General features: G+C 46.2%; 1 protein-coding gene across 4 annotated transcripts in view; it reads left to right on the top strand.

Annotated features, from left to right (window-relative positions):
• The window catches only part of LOC138192108 (ephrin type-B receptor 2-like), a 56658-nt gene that overhangs the window by 25864 nt on the left and 4501 nt on the right, over positions 1-26293 (top strand). Inside the window, exons 3-15 of one of the 4 annotated variants that reach the window (XM_069139315.1) lie at positions 397-1081; positions 8112-8267; positions 8820-9155; positions 9245-9369; positions 9759-9921; positions 12186-12294; positions 13586-13650; positions 13773-13895; positions 14589-14836; positions 14996-15211; positions 15456-15605; positions 16902-17095; positions 17196-17351. In XM_069139315.1, coding sequence (XP_068995416.1) covers positions 397-1081; positions 8112-8267; positions 8820-9155; positions 9245-9369; positions 9759-9921; positions 12186-12294; positions 13586-13650; positions 13773-13895; positions 14589-14836; positions 14996-15211; positions 15456-15605; positions 16902-17095; positions 17196-17351 — 2726 coding nt within the window. Of the gene's footprint in view, positions 1-396; positions 1082-8111; positions 8268-8819; positions 9156-9244; positions 9370-9758; positions 9922-12185; positions 12295-13582; positions 13651-13772; positions 13896-14588; positions 14837-14995; positions 15266-15455; positions 15606-16901; positions 17096-17195; positions 17352-26293 lie in introns of all 4 variants that reach the window. The other 3 variants (XM_069139313.1, XM_069139312.1, XM_069139314.1) reach the window with 3 other exon arrangements.

Below are 26293 nucleotides of genomic sequence, written 5' to 3'. Positions count from 1 at the left end.
GCTGCAGGCCACGCCCACATCACCTGCTCCCTGTCTCCAATCAGCTCCAGCTGCTGTCACTTAACAATCATCCATCCAATATACAGACCCCCTTCAGCTCCCAGTTGATTATAAAGAGATCAAGTTTAGTCCTATTGCTGTTTGTCCTCGTGTTTTGGACTCATCTTGTTCCCTCTGGTCTTCCTGTCCTGTTTCTCTCTGTCTGGACTTTGTTTTGCTTCACTCTGTTTGGAAGTAAAGTTAATTTGTTTGCCTTAAATCTCATGTTTGGGTTGTGCATTTTGGTCCTTCCTGCTGATGTTCTGTCCTTCAGGAGAACTTTTAGTGTCCATGTGTCACTTTACTTTTGTTTCTTGTGTCCTTGTGTGTAACTTCTGTCTCTCGGTTCTGTCCTAGTGGGAAGAAGTCAGTGGTTATGATGAAAACATGAACACCATCAGAACCTACCAGGTGTGTAACGTGTTCGACTCTAGCCAGAACAACTGGGTCCGGACCAAGTTCATCCGCCGGCAGGGGGCTCAGCGGATCCACGTCCAGATGAAGTTCTCGGTGCGGGACTGCAGCTCCATCCCGAACGTCCCGGGCTCCTGCAAGGAGACCTTCAACCTGTATTACTACGAGTCGGACTCGGACGTGGCCACTGGGTCGTCCCCTCCCTGGATGGAGAACCCGTGGGTTAAGGTGGACACGATAGCGGCTGATGAGAGCTTCTCTCAGGTGGATCTTGGGGGCCGGATCATGATGATCAACAGTGAGGTCCGGAGTTTTGGACCCGTGTCCCGGAGCGGTTTCTACTTGGCCTTCCAGGATTACGGCGCTTGCATGTCCCTCATTGCAGTCCGGGTCTTCTACAGGAAGTGTCCCAGTGTGAACCAGAACAGCGCCGTCTTTCCTGAGACTCTGTCGGGGGCAGAGAGCACCTCCCTTGTGGCAGCCAGAGGACTTTGTGTCCCCAACGCGGAGGAGGTGGACGTCCCCATCAAGCTGTACTGTAACGGGGACGGGGAGTGGATGGTTCCTATCGGACGCTGCATGTGTAAGGCGGGCTACGAGGCGGTGGACAACGGCACGGTGTGCAGAGGTAAGGAGGGGTTCTAGGGTTCTCTGGTCATGTTGGAACCGTTCAGTGTGAACTGGACCGGATCGTAACTGTAAAGTAATGTGATGACATCACATATGTAAATTGGTGTTGGTCTGTCAGCAGGTCATTGTTCTTCTTTCTGAACAGTCCGAGATGTTCTGATGAACAGTGTAAATATTATACACTTAATTTACACTGACAACAGTCATCCCGTGTATATATCCACAGTATTTTATATATAGATATATACTGTACTGTATATACTGTATATACTGTGCATTTTATATTTTATAGTTTTTACTGCTATTTTATTGCTTTTCTATTATTCTATTATTATCTATTGCTTCTGTATGCTGCTGTAGCGAAAAAATTTCCCCTCGGGGATTAATAAAGTAACTACCTAACCTAAACTATTTTACAGTCCACTGCAGTATTTTACAGTGTATTAGTCTTGCAGTATTTTACAGTACATTACAGTCCACTGCAGTATTTTACAGTATATTAGTCTTGCAGTATTTTACAGTATATTACAGACCACTGCAGTATTTTACGTATAATAGTCTTGCAGTATATTACAGTCTTGCAGTATTTTACAGTACATTACAGTCCACTGCAGTATTTTACAGTATATTGCAGTCCACTGCAGTATTTTACAGTCCACAGCAGTATTTAACAGTATATTGCAGTCTACTGCAGTATTTTATAGTATATTCAATTCAATTTTATTTACAGTGGGTACGGAAAGTATTCAGACCCCTTTAAATTTTTCACTCTTTGTTTCATTGCAGCCATTTGCTAAAATCAAAAAAGTTCATTTTATTTCTCATTAATGTACACTCAGCACCCCATCTTGACATAAAAAAACAGAAATGTAGAAATTTGTGCACATTTATTAAAAAAGAAAAACTGAAATATCACATGGTCATAAGTATTCAGACCCTTTGCTGTGACACTCATATTTAACTCACATGCTGTCCATTTCTTCTGATCCTCCTTGAGATGGTTCTACTCCTTCATTGGAGTCCAGCTGTGTTTAATTAAACTGATTGGACTTGATTAGGAAAGGCACACACCTGTCTATATAAGACCTTACAGCTCACAGTGCATATCAGAGCAAATGAGAATCATGAGGTCGAAGGAACTGTCCAAGGAGCTCAGAGACAGAATTGTGGCAAGGCACAGATCTGGCCGAGGTTACAAAATAATGTCTGCAGCACTCAAGGTTCCTAAGAGCACAGTGGCCTCCATAATCCTTAAATGGAAGAAGTTTGGGACGACCAGAACTCTTCCTAGACCTGGCCGTCCAGCCAAACTGAGCAATCGTGGGAGAAGAGCCTTGGTGAGAGAGGTAAAGAAGAACCCAAAGATCACTGTGGCTGAGCTCCAGAGATGCAGTAGGGAGATGGGAGAAAGTTCCACAAAGTCAACTATCACTGCAGCCCTCCACCAGTCGGGGCTTTATGGCAGAGTGGCCCGACGGAAGCTTCTCCTCAGTGCAAGACATATGAAAGCCTGCATAGAGTTTGCAAAAAAAAACACGTGAAGGACTCCCAGACTATGAGAAATAAGATTCTCTGGTCTGATGAGACCAAGATTGAACTTTTTGGCGTTAATTCTAAGCGGTATGTGTGGAGAAAACCAGGCACTGCTCATCACCTGCCCAATACAATCCCAACAGTGAAACATGGTGGTGGCAGCATCATGCTATGGGGGTGTTTTTCAGCTGCAGGGACAGGACGACCGGTTGCAATTGAAGGAAAGATGAATGCGGCCAAGTACAGAGATATCCTGGAAGAAAACCTCTTCCAGAGTGCTCTGGACCTCAGACTGGGCCGAAGGTTCACCTTCCAACAAGACAATGACCCGAAGCACACAGCTAAAATAACAAAGGAGTGGCTTCGGAACAACTCTGTGACCATTCTTGACTGGCCCAGCCAGAGCCCTGACCTAAACCCAATTGAGCATCTCTGGAGAGACCTGAAAATGGCTGTCCACCAACGTTCACCATCCAACCTGACGGAACTGGAGAGGATCTGCAAGGAAGAATGGCAGAGGATCCCCAAATCCAGGTGTGAAAAGCTTGTTGCATCATTCCCAAGAAGACTCATGGCTGTACTAGCTCAAAAGGGTGCTTCTACTCAATACTGAGCAAAGGGTCTGAATACTTATGACCATGTGATATTTCAGTTTTTCTTTTTTAATAAATTTGCACAAATTTCTACATTTCTGTTTTTTTTCTGTCTGTGCTGAGTGTACATTAATGAGAAATAAAATGAACTTTTTTGATTTTAGCAAATGGCTGCAATGAAACAAAGAGTGAAAAATTTAAAGGTGTCTGAATACTTTCCGTACCCACTGTATATAGCGCCAAATCACAACACTGATTATTTCATGGCACTTAACATTTTAAAGTCCTCAATGCAAGACTTTACAATATTATACAGAGAAACCAACAATTCAAAAATTCAACAATTCAACAATTCCCACATAAGCTAGGAGGGAAAAACTCCTCTTTTAAGGGAGAAAAACCTCCAACAGAGGGAAGAAAAACTCCCTTTAACAGGAAGAAACCTTGGACAGAACCAGGATCAGAGGTGGGCGGAGCATCTGTTAACAGAACCAGGATCAGAGGTGGGCGGAGCATCTGTTAACAGAACCAGGATCAGAGGTGGGCGGCCATCTACCTCGACCGGTTGGGGTGAGAGGAGAGCATAGAGAGAAAAGGACAGCATAGAGATAGAAGAGAAGAACTGTTGGTGGAGACGACAAGTACAGAGCAGAGACATGCAGCTCCATGACGGAACATCTGGAGAAGAAAGAACAGAAACTACACGAGTGAAGGAACTGAATGGAGACAACAGATAATAAGAAGAAACTATGGGAGAGAAAAAGATGGTGAGGTATGAGTCAGTTAAAGAGTAGGAGGAAAGAAAAGAAGCTCAGCATGTAACGAGGTCCCCCAGCAGCCTCGGCCTATAACAGCATAACTAAGGGTTGGTTCAGGTCTACCTGAGCCAGCCCTAACTATGGGCTTTATCAAAAAGGAACGTTTTGAGTCTAATCTTAAAGCTAGAGAGGGTTTCTGCCCCTCCAACACAAACTGGGAGCTGGTTCCACAGGGGAGGAGCCTGAAAACTGAAGCTCCGCCTCCCATTCTACTTCTGGAAACTCTAGGAACCACAAGTAGACCAGCGTACTGAGAGAGAAGTGCTCTGCTAGGATTACATGGTTCTATAAGATCTCTAAGATATGATGGAGCCTGGTCATGTAGAGCTTTGTAAGTCATCAAGAGAATTTTAAATTCTATTCTTGATTTCACAGGAAGCCAGTGAAGAGAAGATAAAACTGGAGAAATATGATCTCTCTTGTTAAATCCCGTCAGTACTCTTGCTGCAGCATTTTGGATCAACTGCAGGGTTTTTAATGAGTAATTTGGACATCCTAACAACAAGGAATTACAATAATCTAGTCTAGAAGTAACGAATGCATGAATGAGTTTTTCTGCATCACGCTGAGGAATGATTTTCCTGATTTTATTAATATTACATAGATGAAAGAAGGCAGTTCTGGAGATTTGCTTTATATGGTGTCTAAAGGACAAATCCTCATCAAAGATGACTCCAAGGTTCCTCACAGTTTTTCTAGAGGCCAAGACAACGTCATCTAGAGTAACTAAGTGATTACAGAAAGAGTTTCTGAGGTGTTTAGGACCAAGTACAAGAACTTCTGTTTTGTCTGAATTTAGAAGCAGGAAGTTTTTGGTCATCCAGGACTTTATGTCTTTTAGACAGGCTTCAAGTTTTACTAACTGATTAGTTTCATCTGGTTTTATAGAAAGATATAGCTGAGTGTCATCTGCATAACAATGGAAGTTGATGCAGTGCTTCCTGATGACATCTCCCAATGGAAGCATGTACAAAGTCAAAAGTATTGGGCCTAACACTGAGCCTTGTGGAACTCCATAACTAACTCTTGTTTGTCTGGAAGACTCATTGTTGACATGGACAAACTGGAATCTATCTGATAAGTAGGACTTGAACCAGTCTAATGCAGTTCATTTAATCCTCGTAACGCCTTCTAATCTCTGTAATAAGATCATATGATCAATCGTATCAAAAGCAGCACTGAGGTCCAGAAGAACAAGTACAGAGACGAGTCCATTATCTGAGGCTAATAAAAGGTCGTTAGTAACTTTCACCAGAGCTGTTTCTGTGCTATGATGAACTCTAAAGACTGAACATCTTCAAACAGATCATTCCTTTATAAATGATCAAAAAGTTGATTTGCAACAACTTTTTCAAGGATTTTAGAAATAAACTTCAGGTTGGAAATTGGTCTGTAGTTTCCTAAATCAGCTGATCAAGAGTCGTCTTTTTAAGTAAAGGTTTAATTACAGCCACTTTAAAAGCCTGCGGTACATAGCCGGTTACAACAGATAGGTTGATCTGATCTAATATGGAAGTATTAATTAAAGGGAAGATTTCCTTAAAAAGTTCAGTTGGGATGAGATCTAACAGACAGCTAGAGGATCCAGATGAAGAAATAATTCTAGTTAACTCAGAGCTCAACAGGAGAGAAATGTTCCAAGTTTACATCTGGTCCTACAGTTGCTTTCAGGGCTGCTGTTGCTTAACATCACGTCAGTGACGATGGCAGGAAGGAATATTAAATTATATTACAGTCTTGCAGTATGTTACAGTATATTACAGTCCACTGCAGTATTTTTACAGTCCACTGCAGTATTAGAGTCCACTGCAGTGTTTTACAGTATATTACAGTCCACTGCAGTATTTAACAGTATATTACAGTCCACTGCAGTATATTAGTCCACTGCAGTATTTTACAGTCACTGCAGTATTTAACCGTATATTACAATCCACTGCAGTATTTTATAATCAACTACAGTATTTAACAGTATAATAGTCTTGCAGTATTTAACCATATTTTACAATCCACTGCAGTGTATTACAGTCCACTTCAGTATTTTACAGTCCACTGCAGTATTTTACAGTCTACTGCAGTATTTTACAGTATATTACAGCCCACTGCAGTATATTGCAGTCCACTGCAGTATCCGCTGCAGTATTTTACAGTCCACTGCAGTATTTAACCATATTTTACAGTCCACTGCAGTGTTTAACCGTATTTTACAGTCCACTTCAGTATTTTACAGTCCACTGCAGTATTTTACAGTCTACTGCAGTATTTTACAGTATATTAGTCCACTGCAGTATTTTACAGTCCACTGCAGTATATTGCAGTCCACTGCAGTATTTCAGTCAACTGCAGTATTTTACAGTATATTACAGTCCATTGTAGTATTTTACATTCCACTGCAGTATCCGCTGCAGTATTTTACAGTTCACTGCAGTGTTTAACCGTATTTTACAGTCCACTTCAGTATTTTACAGTCCACTGCAGTATTTTACAGTCTACTGCAGTATTTTACAGTATATTAGTCCACTGCAGTATTTTACAGTCCACTGCAGTATATTACAGTCCACTGCAGTATATTGCAGTCCACTGCAGTATTTCAGTCCACTGCAGTATTTTACAGTATATTACAGTCCACTGTAGTATTTTACATTCCACTGCAGTATCCGCTGCAGTATTTTACAGTCCACTGCAGTATTTAACTGTATTTTACAGTCCACTGCCGTATTTAACCGTATTTTACAGTCCACTGCAGTGTTTAACCGTATTTTACAGTCCACTTCAGTATTTTACAGTCCACTGCAGTATTTTACAGTCCACTGCAGTATATTACAGTCCACTGCAGTATATTGCAGTCCACTGCAGTATTTCAGTCCACTGCAGTATTTTACAGTATATTACAGTCCACTGTAGTATTTTACATTCCACTGCAGTATCCGCTGCAGTATTTTACAGTCCACTGCAGTATTTAACTGTATTTTACAGTCCACTGCCGTATTTAACCGTATTTTACAGTCCACTGCAGTGTTTAACCGTATTTTACAGTCCACTGCAGTATATTACAGTCCACTGCAGCATTTTTGAGTCCACTGCACTATATTACAGTATTTTACAGTCCACTGCAGTATATTACAGTATTTTACAATCCACTGCAGTATTTTACAGCATTTTACTGTCCACTGCAGTATTTAACCGTATATTACAGTCCACTTCCGTATTTAACCGTATATTACAGTCCACTGCAGTATATTGCAGTCCACTGCAGTATTTCAGTCCACTGCAGTATTTTACACTATATTACAGTCCACTGTAGTATTTTACATTCCTCTGCAGTATCCGCTGCAGTATTTTACAGTCCACTGCAGTGTTTAACCGTATTTTACAGTCCACTGTAGTATATTACCATCCACTGCAGTATTTTACAGTCCACTGCAGTATATTACAGTATTTTACAGTCCACTGAAGTAACAAAGCTCCCCAGCCTAACATGTTCTGTTTTTGAATTCTGCTGCTGATTGGACCCAACAGTCACTTCCAGCGGCTCCAGTTTATTAACCGACTCCTGTTACAGAGACGGTTTCTGCATCACAGACAGAGCTTCTCGTTCCTTCGTCCTACTCTCTGGGTTTTAGGCTCCTATGCTCCACATGCTGACATGTTGGAGGATCCTGTGGACAGCCGAACTGACAGCAGCTGGAGGTGTCCCAGAACACGTCGTTTCAATCAGCTGACCTTTATGTGATGCGGATGTTCAACCTATCAGGACTAAACCTGGACAGAGTTGGAGGATGAAGACCTCTGACTTCGTCTTCAGGATGAGACTCTGACCGTTGGCCTTCTGATGCTGAAGCTGTTGGTTAGATGTTATACCGACGTTATTCACAGCAGGTGAAGCTCAGGTGTGTTAATGACGGCTCCATTAGGTAAACACACACCAGCAGGAGCTCTTCTCATGGAAAACAGACGTTTTAAATCATATAATGTCTGCTGTGAAGAAGGTTTATAAATCTGTTGTTTCATTCAAACATCTCTTTCCTGTCCTGAACTCTCCTCATGTGTCCTCTGTGTTCGTCCGTCCGGCCGTCTGTCCTCACAGCGTGTGTGTCCGGCTTCTTCAAGGCTGCACAGGGAGACCTCCGATGTCTTCAGTGTCCCATCAACAGCCGGACCACCAGCGAGGGAGCCACTAACTGTGTGTGTCGTAATGGATACTACCGGACCGACTCTGACCCGACACAGATGCCGTGTACCAGTATGTATAAACAACACGCACACATTCAGCACCGACTGGAAACTGGATCAGAACATCTGATCTCGGGTCACAACTAGTCTACAACTAGACTAGAGGCGGCGAGGAAGGCGAGGAAGACCAGAGGCGGCGGCGAGGAAGAGTAGAGGCGAAGACGAGAGGCGGCGGTGAGGAAGAGTAGAGGCGAAGACGAGAGGCGGCGGCGAGGAAGAGTAGAGGCGAAGACAAGAGGGGGCGGCGAGGAAGGTGAGGAAGAGTAGAGGCGAAGACGAGAGGGGGCGGCGAGGAAGGTGAGGAAGAGTAGAGGCGAAGACAAGAGGGGGGGGCGAGGAAGAGTAGAGGCGAGGAAGAGTAGAGGTGAAGACGAGAGGTGGCGGCGAGGAAGGTGAGAAAGAGTAGAGGCGAAGACGAGAGGCGGCGGCGAGGAAGGTGAGGAAAACTAGAGGCAGCGGCGAAGAAGAGTAGAGACTAGAGGTCTGTCTTCCAGCCGTCCACTCAGTGACGACCTGTCTGTCTTTCAGCCGTCCCCTCAGTGACGACCTGTCTGTCTTCCAGCCGTCCCCTCGGCTCCACAGAACGTCATCTCCATGGTGAATGAGACGTCCCTGTGGTTGGAGTGGACATCCCCACATGAGGGTGGAGGACGAGAGGACGTCGTCTACAACATCATCTGTAAAAGCTGTGGCAGCGGGCGGGGCGGCTGCACCCGCTGCGGAGACAACGTCCAGTTTGTCCCCCGTCAGCTGGGACTGACAGAGTCCCGCGTCCACATCAGCGACCTGATGGCTCACACGCGTTACACCTTCGAGGTCCAGGCGGTGAATGGCGTGTCGGACCAGAGTCCGTACTCGCCTCACTACACGTCTGTCAACATCACCACCAACCAGGCCGGTGAGTCCTACTGTCCCTCTGGTGAGGACGGTTCAGGACGTCCACTTCCTGTTTGTATTACAGTGTGCCCCTCTGCTTCTGTCTTTCAGCTCCGTCCTCCGTGTCCATCATCCACCAGGTCAGCAGGACTCCCAGCAGCATCACTCTGTCCTGGTCCCAGCCGGACCAACCCAACGGGGACATCCTGGACTACGAGCTGCAGTACTATGAGAAGGTATGTCTGAGACGTCATGATGTCCTTCACAGGGACAGAGACGCCATGATGTCCGTCAGAGGACAGAGAGACGTCATGATGTCCCTCAGGGCATCAGAGAGACATTATGATGTCTCTCGGAGAACAGAGAGAGGACATGATGTCCCTCAGAGGACAGAGAGAGGACAGAGACGTCATGATGCCCATCAGCGGACAGAGACGTCATGATGCTCGTCAGCGGACAGAGACGTCACGATGTCCCTCAGGGCGTCAGAGAGACGTCATGATGTCCCTCAGAGGACAGAGAGAGGACAGAGACGTCATGATGCCCGTCAGCGGACAGAGACGTCATGATGTCCCGAGAGGACAGTGAGAGACGGACTCAGTCTCTGATGTGTCATTTGTTCCAGAACCAGGCCGAGTGGAACTCGTCTCTGTCCAGGAGTCTGACCAACACCGCAGTGATCCGAGGCTTACGGCCCGGAACCATCTACGTCTTCCAGGTCCGAGCTCGGACTGTCGCTGGGTTTGGACGCTTCAGTGGCAAAATGTACTTCCAGACCATGACTGAAGGTAGGAGTCCAATTCACAGCTGAGGGGACTCGTGTCTCCCTCCTGTAGAGGACTGTGGTGGTCAATTTTGGGAGACAGGTCACAGATGAGGATGGAGTCGAAGATTAATACAAGAGAATTCTTTATTTACACATGCGCATGGGGAGAAGTTCATCACTTGTGCAAAGCAATGAATTTCTACCACGAATACAGTTTTATACTCTCACTTTGCATAGAAGTGGGCTGAGACTTTATTTCACAGAATCCATACATAGGTCCATATATGGATACGGGCCAAGCACATACATCTAGCTGGTTTCACTTATATCATTTGGTGTTGCTTACCAAAAACATGTTTGTGACTAGCAGGAGCCACTTTTATGACATCACTTTTATGGTGCTTACGGAAAGCTTAACTGTGACTAGTAGGGAGTATATAGAGTTCAACTCCGCCATACAGTGGGTACGGAAAGTATTCAGACCCCTTTAAATTTTTCTCTTTGTTTCATTGCAGCTATTTGCTAAAATCAAAAAAGTTCATTTTATTTCTCATTAATGTACACTCAGCACCCCATCTTGACATAAAAAAACAGAAATGTAGAAATTTGTGCACATTTATAAAAAAAAAAAAAAAAACTGAAATATCACATGGTCATAAGTATTCAGACCCTTTGCTGTGACACTCATATTTAACTCACATGCTGTCCATTTCTTCTGATCCTCCTTGAGATGGTTCTACTCCTTCATTGGAGTCCAGCTGTGTTTAATTAAACTGATTGGACTTGATTAGGAAAGGCACACACCTGTCTATATAAGACCTTACAGCTCACAGTGCATGTCAGAGCAAATGAGAATCATGAGGTCGAAGGAACTGTCCAAGGAGCTCAGAGACAGAATTGTGGCAAGGCACAGATCTGGCCAAGGTTACAAAATAATGTCTGCAGCACTCAAGGTTCCTAAGAGCACAGTGGCCTCCATAATCCTTAAATGGAAGAAGTTTGGGACGACCAGAACTCTTCCTAGACCTGGCCGTCCAGCCAAACTGAGCAATCGTGGGAGAAGAGCCTTGGTGAGAGAGGTAAAGAAGAACCCAAAGATCACTGTGGCTGAGCTCCAGAGATGCAGTAGGGAGATGGGAGAAAGTTCCACAAAGTCAACTATCACTGCAGCCCTCCACCAGTCGGGGCTTTATGGCAGAGTGGCCCGACGGAAGCCTCTCCTCAGTGCAAGACATATGAAAGCCCACATAGAGTTTGCCAAAAAACACATGAAGGACTCCCAGACTATGAGAAATAAGATTCTCTGGTCTGATGAGACCAAGATTGAACTTTTTGGCATTAATTCTAAGCGGTATGTGTGGAGAAAACCAGGCACTGCTCATCACCTGCCCAATACAATCCCAACAGTGAAACATGGTGGTGGCAGCATCATGCTATGGGGGTGTTTTTCAGCTGCAGGGACAGGACGACCGGTTGCAATTGAAGGAAAGATGAATGCGGCCAAGTACAGAGATATCCTGGAAGAAAACCTCTTCCAGAGTGCTCTGGACCTCAGACTGGGCCGAAGGTTCACCTTCCAACAAGACAATGACCCGAAGCACACAGCTAAAATAACAAAGGAGTGGCTTCGGAACAACTCTGTGACCATTCTTGATTGGCCCAGCCAGAGCCCTGACCTAAACCCAATTGAGCATCTCTGGAGAGACCTGAAAATGGCTGTCCACCAACGTTCACCATCCAACCTGACGGAACTGGAGAGGATCTGCAAGGAAGAATGGCAGAGGATCCCCAAATCCAGGTGTGAAAAGCTTGTTGCATCATTCCCAAGAAGACTCATGGCTGTACTTGCTCAAAAGGGTGCTTCTACTCAATACTGAGCAAAGGGTCTGAATACTTATGACCATGTGATATTTCAGTTTTTCTTTTTTAATAAATTTGCACAAATTTCTACATTTCTGTTTTTTTTCTGTCAACATGGGGTGCTGAGTGTACATTAATGAGAAATAAAATGAACTTTTTTTGATTTTAGCAAATGGCTGCAATGAAACAAAGAGTGAAAAATTTAAAGGGGTCTGAATACTTTCCGTACCCACTGTATGTTATTTCCATAGTGTCACAACAGGGTAAAAAATATATAAGCTGCTATAATAGTATGTTATGCTATGTTAGATGTATTAATAAGATATGTTAGTAATATGTAATGTTATAAATCATAGCATGTATATGAACAGGAGGTATGAAAGATCTCCACAGGACTCATGTCTCCATCCTGTCTCTGTCCTGTAGAAGAATATAACTCCAGTCTTCAGGAGAAGCTGCCGCTCATCATCGGTTCGTCTGCTGCAGGAGTCGTCCTCATCATCTTCATCACCGTCGTCATCATCGTCTGTCGCAGGTGAGGCTGGAAAACATGATGTCATGACAGATGAAGGCGTTACATACAACACCCTTGTAAAATGTAAATAAAAACAAAATGCAGTGATTTGTAAATCACAAACTCGCATTTAATTAAAAACAGACCGAAGACAACAAATCAAATGTTGAAATTGAGAAATATTTTGAAAAAAAAAAATCTGCTAATTTATAATTTGATGGCACAACACGTCTCTAAAAAGGTGGGACAGAATTACAGTATGTTCACCACTCTGCTGCATCACCTGCTGCTTTTAGAACTGAGCTGATAACAAGCTGGATGGTCCCTCTCCTCTTTAACCTGGAGGATGCAGCGTCCATGATTTCCAAACAGAATCTCAGATTGTGATCCATCAGACCTCAGGACAGTTTTCCACTTCACCTCAGTCCATCTTCAATGATCTCGGTCCAGAGAAGGCGGCGGTGTTTCTGGATCATGTTTCTATCTGGTTTCTTCTTTGGAGAGTTTTAACATCATTTGTGGACGCAGCGATGAACTGTGTTCACAGACGATGGTTTTCACAAGTGTTCCTGAGCCCATGCAGTGATTTCCACTCCAGAATAGTGTGTTTTTAATGCAGTGCTGCCTGAGGGCCCGAAGATCACCACCATCCAATATTGGTTTCCAGCCTTGTCCCTTGTGTTCAGAGATTTCTCCAGATTCTCTGAGTCTTTTAATGATATTATGAACCGTAGACGATGAAATCCACTAATTCTTTGTAGTTTTACGTTGAGGAACATTATTCTTAGATTGTTGAACTATTTTACAACACAGTCTTTCAGAGTGGTGAACCTCTCTCCATCTTCACTGCTGAGACTCTGCCTCTCTGAAATCATCTTTTTATACCCAATCATGTTACTGATCTGTTGCCATGGTAACCTCATTAGTTGTCAGATGTTCCAGCAGGTGTTTTTTTTTTTTTATCTTTACACAACTTTTCCATCTTTTGTTGATCCTGTCACAACTTTTTAGAGATGTGTTGCTGCCATCAAATTAAAAATGAGCAAATATTTTTTATAAAACAATGAAATGTTCTCTTTGGTTTATTGTTAATTAAATATGGTTTACAGGATTTAAAAATCATACCATTCAGTTTTTACTTATATTTTACAGCATCCCAATTTTTAGGAAACAGGATTGTACGAAGAGCCGACACTGATGTTTCCTCTGAGTCATCATCCAAACAGGAAACAGACTTGCATCCTTGTCATGTGGTCTTCATCAGTGGGAGGAGCTTCTCTGCTGATGATTCTGTTTCTGTGTTCTCCAGCAGACGGAGTTCTGACAGACCTGACTCGGAGTACACTGACAAACTGCAGCACTACACCAGCGGGCACAGTAAGTTCTGTCAGAACACAGCTGGGCTCTGGTAGAGGAAAGTTCTGGTTGTGGGTGAGTTAGATGAGGAGGGTCTCTGTGGATGTGTAGCTGGTTCTGTTGGTTCTTTCTCTCTGCTGAAGTGTCTCCAGGGATGAAGATCTATATCGACCCGTTCACCTACGAAGACCCGAACGAGGCGGTCCGAGAGTTTGCCAAGGAGATCGACATTTCCTGTGTGAAGATCGAACAGGTGATCGGAGCAGGTAATGAACACATCCTGTCCAGATGACGTCAATAAACTCTGACTACAACGTTAGGACACAGGCTGGGTTTGAAATGTCTCCTCTCCTCCTGTCTACCTCCCGTCGTCCTCTCCTTCCTCTCCTCCCATCTATCTCCCGTCGTCCTCTCCTTCCTCTCCTCCCATCTATCTCCCGTCGTCCTCTCCTTCCTCTCCTCCCGTCTATCTCCTGTCGTCCTCTCCTTCCTCTCCTCCTGTCCAACTCCTGTCGTCCTCTCCTTCCTCTCCTCCTGTCCACCTCCTGTCGTCCTCCTCTCCTCCTGTCCAACTCCTGTCGTCCTCCTCTCCTCCTGTCCAACTCCTGTCGTCCTCCTCTCCTCCTGTCCAACTCCTGTCGTCCTCTCCTCCTGTCCAACTCCTGTCGTCCTCTCCTTCCTCTCCTCCTGTCCACCTTCTGTCGTCCTCTCCTCCTTCTCTCCTCCTGTCCACCTCCTGTTATCCTCTCCTTCCTCTCCTCCTGTCCACCTCCTGCCGTCCTCTCCTCCTGTCGTCCTCTCCTTCCTCTCCTCCTGTCCACCTCCTGTCGTCCTCTCCTCCTGTCCACCTCCTGTCGTCCTCTCCTCCCTTTCCTCCTGTCCAACTCCTGTCGTCCTCTCCTCCTGTCCACCTCCTGTCGTCCTCTCCTCTTCCTCCTCTCCTCTGGTCCTCCGGTCAGGTGAGTTTGGGGAGGTGTGCAGCGGAAACCTGCGTCAGCCTGGGAAGAGGGAGATCCTGGTGGCCATCAAGACGCTGAAGTCGGGATACACTGAGCGTCAGAGGCGGGACTTCCTGAGCGAGGCGTCAATCATGGGTCAGTTTGACCACCCAAACATCATCCACCTGGAGGGAGTGATGACGAAGAGCAGCCCAGTGATGATCATCACAGAGTTCATGGAGAACGGCTCTCTGGACTCCTTCCTGCGGGTAACACACTCTTCATCCTTTAACCCTCTCTCTCTCTCTCTCTCTCTCTCTCTCTCTCACACTCACTCACTCACTCACTCACTCACTCACTCACTTCATCCTTTAACAGACAGAGAGATCGATCACAACTGTAAACTGATCAGATGTTTGTCTTTAAAGCAAAACGATGGTCAGTTCACGGTGATCCAGCTGGTGGGGATGCTGCGCGGCATCGCAGCGGGGATGAAGTACCTGTGTGACATGAACTACGTCCATCGAGACCTGGCAGCCAGGAACATCCTGGTCAACAGCAACCTGGTGTGTAAAGTGTCTGACTTCGGCCTCTCGCGCTTCCTCGAAGACGACACCTCAGACCCCACCTACACCAGCGCTCTGGTGAGTCTCCATGACGGCCTGCAGGGGGCGACATTAAACGCGTCTCCAACACAAGTCAGTGAAAGAGAATTATAAGTTTATAAATGATGTAAATTACTGGAGGACAACAGGAAGTGGAACAAAGACAAATTACAACTATTCTGAAACCTTCTGTTTCTGTCCCCGTGTCCTCTATCTCTGTCCCATATGTCTCCTGTTTCTTTGTCGTCTGTCCTGTGTCCCCTTCCACATGTCCTCCTCACAGGGGGGGAAAATTCCAATCCGATGGACGGCTCCAGAGGCCATCCAGTATAGGAAGTTCACATCCTCCAGTGACTGCTGGAGCTACGGCATCGTCATGTGGGAGGTGATGTCATACGGAGAGAGACCGTACTGGGACATGAGTAACCAGGATGTAAGTTTAGTCAAACAGTCTGTCTGCATGTCTCACTGCACGTGTTTACACAGAGTACAGAAGCTGCTGTTAGTTCCATTACAGTCTAATGAAACACCAGCTTTACATATCAGCTGTGCAGAATTTTAAACTTTATACAGTTATAACATCTGTTAAATATTATGATGATTTATTTATCACGAGAAGAACAACACGGTTTCTGTAACATGAAATAAGATGTTAGGTTCATCAGATTAACAGGTCGGCCAGTGAAGGTGATACTGCATTGTACAATACCATACTGCACTGCACAATACTCTACTACACTGTACTACATTGTACAATACTTTACCACACTGTACTGCATTGTACAATACTCTACTATACTGCAAGGCACTGTACAATATTCTACTGCACTGCACAATACTCTACTGCACTACACAATACTCAACAACACTGTACTGCACTGTACAATACAGTACTGCACTGTGCAGTACTCAACTGCACTGTACTGTACAATACTACAGTCCCCTGAACTGTGCAATACTCTACTACACTGTACTGCACTGTACAATACTGTACTGTACAATACTCTACTTCACTGTACTGCATTGTACAACACTTTACTATGCTGCACTGCATTGTACAATACTCTACTGCACTTCACAATACTCTACTACACTATACTTCACGGTACAATACTTTACTACACTGCACAATACTCTACTACACTGCACTGCATTGTACAATAGTCTACTACACTGCAACTGCATTGTACAATACTCTACTACACTGTACTGCATTGTACAATACTCTACTACGCTGTACTGCATGGTACAATACTCTACCATACTGCAAGGCACTGTACAATACTCTACTACACTGTACTGCACGGTACAATACTCTACTATACTGCAAGGCATTGTACAATACTCTACTGCACTGTACAATACTCCTCTGTACTGTACAATACTCTACTGCACTACATTGTACAATACTCTTCTGCACTGTACAATACTCTACTACACTTCACTGTACAATACTCTACTACACTGCATTGTACAATACTCTACTGTACAATACTCTGGGATAAAACATTTTTTTAAAGTTTGCTGACCTTTTTGTCACAGAGTAGAAACTAACAGAGAACTTTCCCAGAGTCTGGACAGACATTAAAATCAACATGTTGCACACACTATATTATCTTAAATATCTTAAATAATCAAACCGTCTCACTACACTTGACCTGCTGTTTTTAGTGTGTGTCAGAAGTGTGTACTTGTGCTCATGTTCTCACACTTCTGTCACTGGTTGCAGGTGATTAACGCCATCGAGCAGGACTACAGGCTGCCGCCCCCTATGGACTGTCCCAGTGCACTGCACCAGCTGATGCTGGACTGCTGGCAGAAGGACCGCAACAACCGGCCCAAGTTCAGCCAGATCGTCAGCACCCTGGACAAGATGATCCGTAACCCCAACAGCCTGAAGGCCATGACCCCGCTGTCATCAAGGTGAGGAAGAGGAGGCTGCATGACTCTGCCCTCTGACCCTCCTCCACCCAAACCTGTCCACTGTCTCACAGCCTCTTCTTTTCTTCTCTCCAACCTCCAGTGTTCACTTACCTCTGCTGGACCGCAGCACTCCGGACTTCTCCTCCTTCAGCACCGTGGACGAGTGGCTGGACGCCATCAAGATGGGACAGTACAAGGAGAACTTCACCAACGAGGGCTTCAGCAGCTTCGATGTGGTGTCACAGATGACCATTGAGTATGTCACATCTGTTCTCATTCAATTCAATTCAATTTTATTTATATAGCGCCAAATCACAACACGGGTCTTTACAGCAAGACTTTACAATATTATACAGAGAAACCAACAATTCAACAATTCCCACATAAGCTAGGAGGGGAAAAAAACCTCCTCTTTCAGGGAGAAAAACCTCCAACAGAGGGAAGAAAAACTCCCTTTAACAGGAAGAAACCTCCAACAGAACCAGGATCAGAGGTGGGCGGAGCATCTGTTAACAGAACCAGGATCAGAGGTGGGCGGAGCATCTGTTAACAGAACCAGGATCAGAGGTGGGCGGCCATCTACCTCGACCGGTTGGGGTGAGAGGAGAACAGAGAGAGAAAAGGACAGCATAGAAGAGAAGAACTGTTGGTGAAAACGACAAGCGCAGAGCAGAGACATGCAGCTCCATGACGGGACATCTGGAAAAGAAAGAACAGAAACTATACGAGCGAAGGAACTGAATGGAGACAACAGATAATAATAAGGAACTATGGGAGAGAAAAAGATGGTGAGGTACGAGTCAGTTAAAGAGTAGGAGGAAAGAAAAGAAGCTCAGCATGTAACGAGGTCCTCCAGCAGCCTCGGCCTATAACAGCATAACTAAGGGTTGGTTCAGGTCTACCTGAGCCAGCCCCAACTATCGGCTATTTGATTAATATTACGTAGATGAAAGAAGACAGTTCTGGAGATTTGCTTTATATGGTGTCTAAAGGACAAATCCTCATCAAAGATGACTCCAAGGTTCCTCACAGTTTTGCTGGAGGCCAAGACAACGTCATCTAGAGTAACTAAGTGATTAGACAAAGATTTTCTGAGGTGTTTAGGACCAAGTACAAGAACTTCTGTTTTGTCTGAATTTAGAAGCAGGAAGTTTTTGGTCATCCAGGACTTTATGTCTTTTAGACAGGCTTCAAGTTTTACTAACTGATTAGTTTCATCTGGTTTTATAGAAAGATATAGCTGAGTGTCATCTGCATAACAATGGAAGTTGATGCAGTGCTTCCTAAATGATCACAAAGTTGATTTGCAACAACTTTTTCAAGGATTTTAGAAATAAACTTCAGGTTGGAAATTGGTCTGTAGTTTCCTAAAACAGGTGATCAAGAGTCGTCTTTTTAAGTAAAGGTTTAATTACAGCCACTTTAAAAGCCTGCGGTACATAGCCGGTTACAATAGATAGGTTGATCTGATCTAATATGGAAGTATTAATTAAAGGGAAGACTTCCTTAAAAAGTTTAGTTGGGATGAGATCTAACAGACAGCTAGAGGATCCAGATGAAGAAATAATTCTAGTTAACTCAGAGAGCTCAACAGGAGAGAAATGTTCCAAGTTTACATCTGGTCCTACAGTTGCTTTCAGGGCTGCTGTGCTTAAGGTAGGTAGGTAGGTATTTACTTTATTAATCCCCGAGGGGAAATTTTTTTCGCTATAGCAGCATACATACAGAAGCAATAAGATAATAATAGAAATAATAGAATAAAATAAAATAATACAATAGAATATAATAATATAATAATAGAAAAGCAATAAAATAAAATAGCAGTAAAAAATATAAATATAAAATATAAAATGCACAGTATATACAGTACATTATATATCTATATATATTATATACAACAAACCAAGAAACACAGTCAACATATATATATATATATATATACAGTACAGTATATATCTATATATATTATATACAAACAAACCAAGAAACACAGTCAACAGTGTTATTGTACTGTGATAGATTTTGCCAGAGGTGAGTTATTGTACAGTCTTATTGCAGTGGGCAGGAATGATCTCCTGTATCTGTCCTTGTGACAGCGGAGCTGGAGGAACCTTTTAGAGAAAGTGCTCCGCTGTCCCTGCAGCAGGTGGTGGAGAGGGTGGACAGGATTATCCAATATGGACAATAGTTTGTTCAGCGTCCTCCTCTCCACCACCTTTTCCAGGCTGTCCAGTTTGTAGCCGATGATGGAGCCGGCCTTCTTAACCAGTTTAAGTCTGTTGGTGTCACCGGCTCCAATGCTGCTCCCCCAGCAGACCACAGCGAAGTACAATGCACTGGCCACAACAGATGGTAGAACATCTCCAACATCTCGCTGCACACATTGAAGGATCGAAGTTTCCTCAAGAAAAAGAGTCGACTCATCACCTTCTTGTAGACAGCATTGATGTTGGTCTTCCAGTTCAGTCTGTTGTCGATGAACACACCCAGGTACTTGTACTCCTCAACCATGTCCACATCCTCTCCCAGAACTCTCAGCGGTTGTGGAGCCGTCGTCTTCCTCCTGAAGTCAACCACCATCTCTCTGGTCTTGGCCACGTTCAGGAGCAGGTGATTTCTTCCCACCCACTCCACAAAGTCCTCCACTACTGCCCTGTACTCATCCTCCCGTCCATCCCTTATACACCCTACCACTGCAGAGTCATCAGAGAACTTCTGCAGATGGCAGGACTCTGAGTTGTACTGGAAGTCAGTGTTGTAGAAGGTGAACAGGAAGGGAGACAGAACAGTTCCCTGTGGAGCTCCAGTACCACTGACCACCGTATCAGACAGCACACTGCCCAGACGGACAAACTGTGGTCTGCCTGTCAGGTAGTCATTGATCCAGGAGACGGTGGGCGCGTCCACCCCCACCACCCGCAGCTTCTCCCTCAGCAGCAGTGGTTGGATGGTGTTGAATGCACTGGAGAAATCAAAGAAAGTGATTCTCACAGATTCATCAGTTCCATCCAGGTGAGACTGAGCTCGTTGCAGCAGGTAGATGATGGCATCGTCCACTCCCACATGAGGCTGGTACGCAAATTGTAGAGGGTCCAGAGAAGATTTCACCAGCGGCCTGAGGTGGGCCAAGACCAGCCTCTCCAGCACCTTCATCACATGAGATGTGAGGGCAACCGGTCGGTAGTCGTTGCGGCCAGATGGAGTCGTCTTCTTGGGGACAGGAACCAGGCAGGACGTCTTCCACAGCACCGGGACCTCCTCCTGCTTCAGGCTCAGGTTGAAGAGGTGTTGTAGGACCTCAGCCAGCTGGACGGCACAGGTCTTCAGGACCCCGGGGCTGATGCCGTCAGGTCCTGCAGCCTTGCGCTGGTGGATTCTCTCCAGCTGTCTCCTAACCTGGCCAGTCGTCACAGAGAGGGGGCAGAGGGGGATGTGTGGGGGGGGGGGGTCGAGGTGTCGATGGAGGAAGAGCCCTTTGAGATTGAGGGCTCTATGCAGTTCACCAGGGGGCGCAGAGGGGGGAGGGAGGCAGCAGAGGTGTTTGGGAGGTGTGAGGTGTGGAGGAGACAGATGAGGGTGGTGAACTAAACCTGTTGAAGAAACAGTTTAGTTCATTGGACCTCTCCAGGGAGCCCCCTGATTGTTCCTCTCCAGGTTCCCCCTGATTGTTCCTCTCCAGGTTCCCCCTGGTTGTTCCTCTCCAGGTTCCCCCTGGTTGTCTCTCTCTCCCCTTGAACCCAGTAATCTCCTTCATACCGGTCCACACCTCCCTCACGTTGTTCTGCTGGAGTTTGGCCTCCAGCTTCCTCCTGTAGGAGTCCTTGCACTCCTTGAGCTTCTCCTTCAGGTGGCGCTGCACTCTCCTGAGCTCCTCCCTGTCCCCAGACCTGAAAGCTGCTTTCTTCTTATTAAGAAGAACTTTCAGGTCACTGGTGATCCACGGCTTATTGTTGGGGAAGCATTTTACAGTCCGTGATGGTACGGTGGTGTGTTCACAGAATTTGATGTATTCTGTGATACAGTCCGTCCTGCTGTTGATGTCCTCCCCATGTAGTCCACACAGCACATCCCAGTCCGTGGACTCAAAGCAGTCCTGCAGGGCATCTTTAGCCTCCTGTGTCCACCTCCTCACAGTCCTGGTGGTCACAGGCTGCCTCTGCACCAGGGGAACATACTTGGGAGTCAGCAGGACCAGGTTGTGGTCTGATCTACCAAGGGGGGGAAGGGCAGTAGTACTGTATGCATCCATGGCATTAGCATACAGTAGGTCCAGAGTTTTATTGTTCCAGGTGGGGCAGTTAACATACTGGTGCAAAGTTGGCAGTACTTTATCCAGACTGGTTAAAGTCTCCAGTAACTGCCAAAAATGCACCGGGATGCTGAGTCTGAAGTTTAGCCACAATGGAGTAGATGGTGTCCACTGCTGCCTCTACGTCAGCTGATGGAGGAACGTACACAGCGATAACAATGGCGGACATGAACTCCCTTGGTAAATAATAAGGACGCATCCCCACGGCTAGAAGTTCAATGTCCGGGCTACAGAAACGTTCCTTCACACACACGTGGTCGGGATTACACCACCTCTCGTTCACATAGACTGCAATCCCTCCACCTTTCTTCTTAAAGCTCCGAACAACGTCTCTGTCCGCCCAAACAGTCCTGAAGCCGGGTACGGCCGCGCTGTGGTCCGGGAGATGTGAGTGCAGCCATGTCTCGGTGAAACACATGATGCTGCACTCCCGGTACTCTCTCTGGGTCTTTACCAGCGCGCCGAGCTCGACCGTCTTGTTGGCCAACGACCTCACGTTTCTCATTAAGATCTCCGGTACCGCTGGTTTATATTTCCTCCTTTCCGCCTTCAGCTTAGCTCCAGCTCTGTAACCCCGACGTCTTCTCCGAAGTTCAACGGGGATCTCAGGCCTCGCTCCGGGCAGCAGCGGTAGAGGCATACTCAGCGCGATCAGCTGATCACGAGAGTAAACAACAACAATGCCCCCAGCCAGAAACGTGGAAAAATTACGGTCCATTGTCTGACCGTTAACTTAACACACATGAAGAGAAGAAAACAACAACTCCGAAGAGAGGAGAAAGGCTTAAAAATACTATAATACAAAACATACTTGGGTGGGTGGGGGGGGGGGGGGTGCTGCTGTAACAGAGTAAACAATAACAGTGCCAACATCACTTTGGCGTCAGTGATGGTGTCAGGAAGGGTCGGCCCGATTCTCTCCCTGATAGTAAGAATTTTATTAGTAAAGAAGTTAATGAAGTCATTACTGCTGAGAGCTGAAGGAATAGAGGGCTCAACAGAACTGGGACTCTTTGTCAGCCTGCTACAGTGATGAAAAGAAACCTGGGGTTGTTCTTGTTGTCCTCTATTAATGATGAATAATATAAAGTTCTGGCCTTACCAAGAGCTTTCTTATATAATATTAGACTCTCCTTCCAGGCAGGTGAAATTCTTCTAAATTAGTGGAACTCCATTTCCTTTCCATCTTTCTAGTCGCTGCCTAGCAGAGCGTAGTTCTGAGTTGTACCATGGAGACAACTTCCTCTGGTTCATGACTCTCTTCTTCAGAGGGGCGACATCATCTAGAGTTGTAGCAGAGATACTGCAGTGTTTTCTACCAGATGATCCACTTGTGTGGGACTAAGATCAACGTAGATGTCTTCCACTGCTTTAACACACGGCATCGAAGAGGATAAACATGTAACTGCTTCCTTAAACTTGGCCACGACATCATCTGACAGACATCTACTGTAGTGGGATTTATTCCCACATGCTGTGTCGTCCATTATTGTAACTTCAGATGTTAATAAGAAGTGGTCCGACAAAACAGGGTTTTGAGGAAATACAATTACATTTTCAGTTTCCATCCCATACGACAGAACCAGATGGAGGGTGTGGTTACCACGGTGATGGGGTTTATTTACATCCTGATAAAAGCCTATAGAATCTAATAATGATCTGAAAGTAGAACTGAGACTGTTGTTGTCCACGTCAACATGAATGTTAAAGTCTCCCACTATCATCACTTTATCTGAACTCAGCACTAAATCTGATCAAAAGTCAGAATTCAGTTAGAAACTCTGAATAAGGACCAGGTGGGAGATAAACAACAACAATACAATCTGTTTCTCTGCTTTCCAGTTTGGGTGAGAGACTAAGAGTCAGACTCTCAAATGATTTAGAACTAAGTTTAGGCTTTGGATTAATTGATAAACTTGAGTGGAAGATTGCTGCCACTCCTCCTCCTCCTACCCCTTCTCCTCCTCCTCCAGGTTTTCCCCAGAAAGTATTCTAGTTGTTAATGAAGCCCACATTGTTAGCGGGACACCACCTCGACAACCAGCGGTGAAGTGAAGACGTACGGCTAAACATATCATCACTGGTCCGGTTAGGAAGGAGTCCAGAGAAAACTACGGAGTCCCACGTTGTTTTTGAAAAGTTGGACACCGATTCAAGATTAACTTTAGTGACCTCCGATTGGTGTAACCGGGTGTCGTTACTGCCGACGTTAATAACAACCTGACTGGATTTACGATTAGCCTTAGTCAGCAGTTTCAGGTTTGATTCTATGTTGCCCACTCTGGCCCCGGGAAGACATCTGTCTCTGTCCCCTGGAAGACATCTGACTCTGGCCCCTGGAAGACATCTGACCCTGGAAGACATCTGACTCTGGCCCCTGGAAGACATCTGACTCTGGAAGACATCTGACCCCTGGAAGACATCTGACTCTGGCCCCGGGAAGACATCTGACTCTGGCCCCTGGAAGACATCTGAGTCTGGCCCCTGGAAGACATCTGACTCTGGAAGACATCTGACTCTGGCCCCTGGAAGACATCTGAGTCTGGCCCCTGGAAGACATCTGACTCTGGCCCCTGGAAGACATCTGAGTCTGGCCCCTGTAAGACATCTGAGTCTGGCCCCTGGAAGACATCTGACTCTGGAAGACATCTGACTCTGGCCCCTGGAAGACATCTGACTCTGGAAGACATCTGACCCCTGGAAGACATCTGACTCTGGCCCCGGGAAGACATCTGACTCTGGCCCCTGGAAGACATCTGAGTCTGGCCCCTGGAAGACATCTGACTCTGGAAGACATCTGACTCTGGCCCCTGGAAGACATCTGAGTCTGGCCCCTGGAAGACATCTGACTCTGGCCCCTGGAAGACATCTGAGTCTGGCCCCTGTAAGACATCTGAGTCTGGCCCCTGGAAGACATCTGACTCTGGAAGACATCTGACTCTGGCCCCTGGAAGACATCTGAGTCTGGCCCCTGGAAGACATCTGACTCTGGAAGACATCTGACTCTGGCCCCTGGAAGACATCTGACTCTGGCCCTGGAAGACATCTGAGTCTGGCCCCGGGAAGACATCTGACTCTGGCCCCTGGAAGACATCTGACTCTGGCCCTGGAAGACATCTGACTCTGGCCCCTGGAAGACATCTGACTCTGGCCCCTGGAAGACATCTGACTCTGGCCCCGGGAAGACATCTGACTCTGGCCCCTGGAAGACATCTGAGTCTGGCCCCTGGAAGACATCTGACTCTGGAAGACATCTGACTCTGGCCCCTGGAAGACATCTGAGTCTGGCCCCTGGAAGACATCTGACTCTGGCCCCTGGAAGACATCTGAGTCTGGCCCCTGTAAGACATCTGAGTCTGGCCCCTGGAAGACATCTGACTCTGGAAGACATCTGACTCTGGCCCCTGGAAGACATCTGACTCTGGAAGACATCTGACCCCTGGAAGACATCTGACTCTGGCCCCGGGAAGACATCTGACTCTGGCCCCTGGAAGACATCTGAGTCTGGCCCCTGGAAGACATCTGACTCTGGAAGACATCTGACTCTGGCCCCTGGAAGACATCTGAGTCTGGCCCCTGGAAGACATCTGACTCTGGCCCCTGGAAGACATCTGAGTCTGGCCCCTGTAAGACATCTGAGTCTGGCCCCTGGAAGACATCTGACTCTGGAAGACATCTGACTCTGGCCCCTGGAAGACATCTGAGTCTGGCCCCTGGAAGACATCTGACTCTGGAAGACATCTGACTCTGGCCCCTGGAAGACATCTGACTCTGGCCCTGGAAGACATCTGAGTCTGGCCCCGGGAAGACATCTGACTCTGGCCCCTGGAAGACATCTGACTCTGGCCCTGGAAGACATCTGACTCTGGCCCCTGGAAGACATCTGACTCTGGCCCCTGGAAGACATCTGAGTCTGGCCCCTGGAAGACATCTGACTCTGGCCCTGGAAGACATCTGACTCTGGAAGACATCTGACTCTGGCCCCTGGAAGACATCTGAGTCTGGCCCCTGGAAGACATCTGACTCTGGCCCTGGAAGACATCTGACTCTGGAAGACATCTGACTCTGGCCCTGGAAGACATCTGACTCTGGAAGACATCTGACTCTGGCCCCTGGAAGACATCTGAGTCTGGCCCGTGGAAGACATCTGAGTCTGGCCCGTGGAAGACATCTGAGTCTGGCCCCTGGAAGACATCTGTCTCTGTCCCCTGGTTTCACTAACTTCATGTTAAATAGAGTCTCCAATAACCAGAGTTGGTTTCTCAGCAGGTGTTTCACAGAATGTGGAACATCAGTTGGAGACGTGAAGGTCGGTGGTGAACCGTGGACTTCTTCTTGGGACGATGTCTCCTTCGTACTGTCCCCCGGCCGCCCGGCTGTTCGGGTGCTGCGGGGGACCGGCTAACTAAACCTGTATCCTGGACAGCTGTACACCCCCCCCCCCCCCCTCCTCCCTGAGGAGCTCCTACTGCTAGCTGGTTATGTAGCATGGTGCACAGCAGTGATTCTAATTCTATGACCCTGGCCTCCAGAGCCCTAACTACACTCCTCCTTCTCCTCCTCCTCCTCCCTCCTCCTCATTAAGGGAAGCAGGGTCGTAACTAAACATGTCACAGCAGGAAAAACCAGAAGAGGTGGAGGGAGAGAGGGAAGACGTTGCTAACTGCTAAGCTAGCAGCAGTAAAACACCAAGTTAGTGAACGTTGGTCAAAGATTTAACAGTAGAATTGTTCAAGAAGAGCAAACGTGAGTTTTAACTTGAGATTAGAAGAAGTGGAGAGATTTAGATACGTATATATATAGATATATATAGATAGAGATTTAGATACGTAGAATTCAGGAAGAGAAGCTGAAATAACAGAAGTAACACTAGTCACAATGTTTGTAGA

This window comes from Embiotoca jacksoni, unplaced genomic scaffold (assembly GCF_022577435.1).
Source record: "Embiotoca jacksoni isolate LCO1_2020_lvr unplaced genomic scaffold, fEmbJac1.0.p SCAF_80, whole genome shotgun sequence".
NCBI classification, from domain to species: domain Eukaryota; kingdom Metazoa; phylum Chordata; class Actinopteri; family Embiotocidae; genus Embiotoca; species Embiotoca jacksoni.
Note: the sequence above shows the minus strand (reverse complement) of the source record. Positions and strands in the feature narration are given on the sequence as shown.